The 6,156-nt window shown below is 36.6% G+C and overlaps 1 protein-coding gene across 1 annotated transcript; it reads right to left on the bottom strand.

Annotated features, from left to right (window-relative positions):
* Positions 1 to 265: 265 nt before the first annotated feature.
* Positions 266 to 5,146, bottom strand: LOC111397334. Its single transcript, XM_023024196.1, has 2 exons — positions 4,832 to 5,146; positions 266 to 742 (listed from the first exon to the last, which is right to left on the bottom strand). Exons 1-2 carry the CDS (start codon positions 4,995 to 4,997, stop codon positions 459 to 461), a joined length of 450 nt encoding a protein of 149 aa, XP_022879964.1. The 5' UTR covers positions 4,998 to 5,146; the 3' UTR covers positions 266 to 458.
* Positions 5,147 to 6,156: the final 1,010 nt, after the last annotated feature.

Raw genomic sequence — 6,156 nt, 5'->3', positions numbered from 1 at the left:
TGCAAGACCTCTATCTATTCCGTTGTCCAATTCCGAGTACCAAACATGCTCCTACCCATCCATAATCTCATGACTCTCCTAAAAGACAAGTACATATCTTACAAGTAATTTGAGAAGAAAAAATGAACAAGAAAATCTCGTAGACATGATTCCACAAGGAATTAAGCTTAAAAGATAACAAGCTCGAACAAAAACAGAACCCTAAGTTGCTGGTTCAATTCTTAAAATAAATTCACATTGTGCAAAATCAAATCACAAATACATCTAATATTGATTGAAAATATTACTGAATTTCAACTTTAGATTCTTATACTTCACAATTCACTTGAAATAGTTTAATGCAACAAGCTAAAGGAACAACTTACAATAAATATCGACTGCTCTCAATTACATTATACAACGGTGCATATCATTTCTTTTATCTTAAATATTTATTTGTTCACAGCATGCAACATATTCTAAATGCAGTATGTAGGAACACTAGCAGGACGGTAAACAAAAGGTTTAACAGCATGTGAAAAGCCTGAAGGATGATTGTAATTGAACTTGACACCGGTACTACCATCTCCGAGATGAGTGCAGTGATCATGGAAACTGCTAATGGGTCTAGCTAAACATGCATCCCACTGATCACTCTCTGGCATCGTCTCTGCAACTGTGTATACCCCATTTGAATTAGTGAATGCCTGATAATTTAGAACTTCGCCTGACTTGGTTATGCAAAGCACAGCCACCTCGGCACCTGCTTCAAAAATAATTTACTTCTCTACTAACAAAGTAAACATACAAAAGTTGCACAAGGAAACGAGTAACAACACCTACAATTTTCACATTTGACTAGATCACAACTCACCAGAGTATATACTCTTGTAAACGTAATGGCAAAACACTAAGAATGGTTGAAAATTAACTAACCAATTGAAATAAAGAAATTTCTCCTCAATCAAAGAATGATTTTAGTATACAACCAGCCATGTTAGCTTTATCTTTTATGTTTATTTTTCTCAAGGAATGTTTATGAATTTCACATGAGACTGAATTCCCTTCTGAAAACTGTATATATCTTTACCTCATTCTGAACAGGGGTGAAGTTCCATGTTAGGCAGAGATGGTGGCAGGTGGAGGTGTTCGAAACCATAACATGCCAATCGTTACATCTTAGGAAACCCATATCAGTCCCGAGGGTAGCTAGATGCCTGTGGGAATTGTCAGATGCTGAGGAGGTATTAATTACTCATACAACCGGGGCCATGGTCTGACGTGAGGTCGAGATCTGACAAGATGCCGAGGATGCTCTTGGTGTACCCCTATAGTTAGCATTTATGGTCACCTCGGCATTTGGCTCTTGACATGGTAATCGCCTCGGAAACCTATAAAGGTTTATGTCCACTGCTTAGCCAACTTATGGGTGCTGCATTTGCCGCATGCATGACCATAATATATTTGTACAAAAGCCTAGAGATTGTCTTAATTGTTAAAAAAATTAGCCAACTAAAAAAATATTTGAGCTCTTATTCCCAACTAAATATGTCCCTCCAATGGGTGTACCATGGTAATCGAGCTGCCCAACCATTTGGAAACACAGAATTGGTGTGCTTGTATTAAGACACACAAGTAATCTTTAAAAACATATCAGTTGGTATGGGCACTTGTAATGGCAAGCGATAGGTGTTGACATTCTTTCTCAAATGAGCACTTCGAGAATAGACTTTCTAGTTCCTTCAAATCCCAAAGCGATTGACGGGCATTCAGATAATTGGGCATTCATCCCTCATAAACCAGGCAGTTAATGTAAAGAGAACCTATACGAGTCAATAAAGATTTGTTCTGTTTATCTGCAGGTCTGACCATAAAAAATGCGATCAGATAGAATTGAGGAATATATTTGGTCTATTGCCATCCCAGGTATTCAATTTTAATGTAGTTTCTTTTGAAATTCAGATAGTCTAGAAGCAGCAGGAAAGTTACCTCCCTAATGTGATTCATTGCGAATTATTGAAGTCAACTTGTACATTATGTAGTCCTTGTGATAGAATATTCTACAAGTGCAGAAAATTAAGACAATGAGAAACGCTGCAGTTTACACTCACCAAAAAAATGGTATTTAGTTATACCAATGGGTTTAAGTAAAATTATACTGTATACCTATAAATTGAATATCTGAATGGTATAGTTGCTATCCTTCTACATCTCAAATAATACTCCCTAAATATTTCTGGGATTTATAACCTTGACATAGAGAAATCAAATGAAAGAACTGAAAGTGGTTATTCATCAGCCATGCAATCAACTTCAAAGGGGCTAGGATGGTTTATCCTTCACAATCTAAGAATTGGAGAAGCTGGAAATTTAGTTTGAATCTGTATCATAGCACCTATTGTCGGAGGGGGCAAATTCAGTTCAAATCAATGTCTGCAAAATGAATTGGAACGAGAACAAATGAAAATATCTGCTGCTTCTGTTGGGAGCTTTATGTATGCAGCCTGCAGGGGTCTGAACTAGGCACGGACGCGAGGTATTGGGGTTCATAATAAAATGTTGGGAAAATATCCAATTAATCCTGCTTAGAGCATCAGAAGTACTGGAGAGCGTCAACAGAGTCTAAAGATATTTGAAGAATCCAGGACTGCTGGCTTAATGTAGGATCATAAATCTTCTAGAAGTGATAGGACTATTTCTAGGATATATAGAGCATCAGAAGTACTGGAGAGCTGTCAACAGAGTCTAAAGATATTTGAAGAATCCAGGACTGCTGGCTTAATGTAGGATCATAAATCTTCTAGAAGTGATAGGACTATTTCTAGGATATATATATATATATTTTTTATTATTATTTTTATTTTTTTTTATTATTTTTTTTTTTTTTTTTTTATGACCGTGGGTGTCCAGGCCAACTTACACGCACCTCGACTAATCCCGAGAAATCCTGAAATTTACAATCGGATACTCACCTCAGTGGCCCTGAGGAGACTCGAATTGGTGACCATTGGTGTTTTCTAGGATTTATATCACAGATTCCTCAAAGCATACCATAGGATATATATTCTTTTTTGCTAAAGTTGCCATATTTTGGAGAACCATAATATAAACAACTGCAGCATCCTTCAAAACCGGGGCAGAACAGTATCACAAGCATTATGGTTAAAGAAATTTATATGAGGACTCAAGTTTTTTATTCTATACCAGTCTATCGAGAATTTTTAATTGATTTGCAGATTTGTTTTAAAAAATAACAAACGAACAAGTCAAAGAAGCCTGCTATTATAATGCATTTGATTATTAGAGAGAATGGTGTTTGTTGAGCATAGAAGCATGGAGTTAGTGGTCATTTACCGTATGACAAAGGTTAGCTGGCTAAGTTGGATCATGAACACGTATTATCTGGGACTTGTAACCTCATTCTAGATTTAGGTTGTACCTGTCTAATTCTAACTTTTTATGAACCTTAGACATTGTACAGGTTTGGTTTCAAGCCATTTACAAAGTGTGACCCATTAAGATCGATGAAATAAGTTCTTGAATGATTTATATAAAGTTCATCCACAAAATGCTATCAATTCAATTAAAAATAGTCATACTATATTACACAGAATAAAATGTCATTTGAAAGGCATGACCACCACGAGGCACGTTTTGAGATTTTCTTTTGAGCAATAACGTATGATTTTATTTCAAAAAGGTAAACTAAAGCACTTCTGTCCATATTTCAGTTCTATGTAACTAATACAACTAATCTACACTTGTGGAATTCTGGTCTCCATGTGAAACAAGGTAAGATTTATATAATGATGCACGCATGTGGCAAGCAGGACCCTATATTAGCTGACCATGGAGTGAGAATACCTCTTATGCTATCCAGGGCAACTACAAAGCACGAAAGCAAAATTGTCGAGCAGAGCATAAATGCTCTGGATCCAAGAAGCTACTCCTTGGCATTTTTTCAGACCTTGACCTCAGCTATTGACTAGCCGAATCCTCCTTATTGTCTAACAAGTCCCATGCACAGACCTCCTCTAGTAAGGACTGATCCGGTTTCCAGAAATGCTACAGCGCACATAATACTAGATGTGGCACTTCCACCGTATATGAACTCTTGCCATCCCACTTCTAAGTAGGTGAAAAACATTACGAAGCAAACACTTTTTATTGATCCCTGACTCTATTTGTATATCATCATCTCATATTCTATCCCATGATACCTTCGTGTAGGTCCTAGATAATCCTTAGCTCCCACCTTTCACGAAAAGTAGGAAAAACTCAGAAAAAGTCCCCCAACCCCCCCCCCCCCCCCCCCAAAACTAAAAAACCCCCCCACCCCCCCCCCCCCTCCTGAAAAAAAGGGGACAACGTTGAAATTGATTTTCATTGACCAGTCAGAATTGTCTCCCAGGCAAGTGCATTGATAGTTTCTCGAACCTTAATGGTTGCTCACTTTTTCAGTATAATGGGGATTTTTTATTCTGATTGTAACTACATCCCCTTTATTTAAGTTCTGTTTAAAATTTTGATCATTTCTTCTTGTTGCTTGTCGGAATGGGATCAAACCATCCCTCGTGAGTGTGGCCAACCTCAATAAAGATATTCAAGAACAAACAGTTCAATAGCTATTAAACTAGTATTCTAAAAAGGTCCAGCAATTCTCCACATGAACAATTGCCTTGAGCAAATAATAATAGACAATCAACTAAATCCAGTCAACACAGGGAATCATCGAGCCACAATCTTTAAATCCTTTTGCAATGAACATCGAATAGATCAAAATACCAACCCCAGAAATACAAGTTAATAAAACTGGTAAAGGGAAACGAAAGACGAAGGGCAGTGGACTTGCCTGATAAAACATGATCTTCAGGGCCGATAGAAGAATCCCCACACACATCACACACCACTCTGCCATGGATTTCACCTGTCCACGCTCTCACTCCATTTTCCATCAAGATCGTGGCTGTGATTGTCAAGTAAACTGCCGCCAATACGTTCCTCCACTTGGAATCCATTCGTGTGTGGAAGGAAATTGAAGCTATGCTCACGCGTTAATTTTCGAGAGAAGGGGTTGCGTGGGTGCTAAAATCGGTATTTCAGTAACTGAAAATCAGTAGTCGCATTTATCTCCCGTCGGCAATAATTGGTTTAATTTTAGGGCGGAGTTACCCCTGGCCCATATGGTATCCTCAGTTTTTGGTACTTCCGTCTAGCTTCAAATCTCTTACTATCTATTTGATTGCAAGAATGTAATTTTGATGAAAAGAAGACAAAACTAAGAAAATTGAATTGTCAAGAACTTATCTTCCTGTGAATTTTCAATTAAATGTGTTTGATTGGTATAATTTTTCGCCTGAAAATATTGAAATTTTAAATCTTTTGATATTTGTTTGGTTTTGTTTTTTATGAAAATTGTCAATTAAAATTATATAATTTTTTACAATTGCGAATAAAATTTGTTCCCATTGCTGTAAAAAAAAAGAACTCGAAAACCAATTATCACTGTTGGTTTTCCATCAATTCATGGAAAATGTTTTCCATGGAAATTTTGGCTATCAAACATGTCAAAATGATGGAAAATGTAATCTATCGAACAGACCCTTATATTCTTTTTGCAAGTTGTACATAAATTAGCAAAAAAGTAATCGAATAATAATCACTTGATGACAACTTACTCGAGATAGGTCTAGGTGAGGTACTTGAGCAAGTAGCCAACGAGGTTTGTCTTCATCACCGGAGGGTATTCTGCTATATCTCTGCACATGAAGAGGGTGAAAACCTCTCCTGAAATGGCATTATCATGACTCTTATTCCTTTACCGATTGCTTCTAGCGGCGGATAATTCTCAGAAGCTAAGCTTTGAAAAGGCACTGCTCTAAGCGCTCTTATGGTGGTATACCAGCTGCCTGTTCTGGAACTTCCAGTTCCAATCGAAGCACATAGATTCATAAATAGATTTGTATTTAGGTAATTGGTTTTCTTAGTTTTCTTGCCACCTAGACATTTTCTTGGTTTTCTTCTAACCCAATGTAAATGCTCAATTAATTTAATATTGTTGAAGATGTTACAATTATTAAATACTATTTTCATGATATTTATGAAACGTGAATATCTTTATTTTTAAATTTGCATTTTATTTAATGCATGTTTGAATAAATTTACTTATGGTAATTA

Source organism: Olea europaea, chromosome 7 (genome assembly GCF_002742605.1).
Source record: "Olea europaea var. sylvestris chromosome 7, O_europaea_v1, whole genome shotgun sequence".
Classification (NCBI taxonomy): Eukaryota; Viridiplantae; Streptophyta; class Magnoliopsida; order Lamiales; family Oleaceae; genus Olea; species Olea europaea.
Note: the sequence above shows the minus strand (reverse complement) of the source record. Positions and strands in the feature narration are given on the sequence as shown.

Bases quoted from the DNA above. Each gene is read 5' to 3' on its own strand.
- LOC111397334 (XM_023024196.1), bottom strand. From the start codon at position 4,997: ATGGATTCCAAGTGGAGGAACGTATTGGCGGCAGTTTACTTGACAATC. The intron at 743-4,831 runs GCAAGTCCACTG...TTTTTGAAGCAG, and splicing joins TGAAGATCATGTTTTATCAG to GTGCCGAGGTGGCTGTGCTT.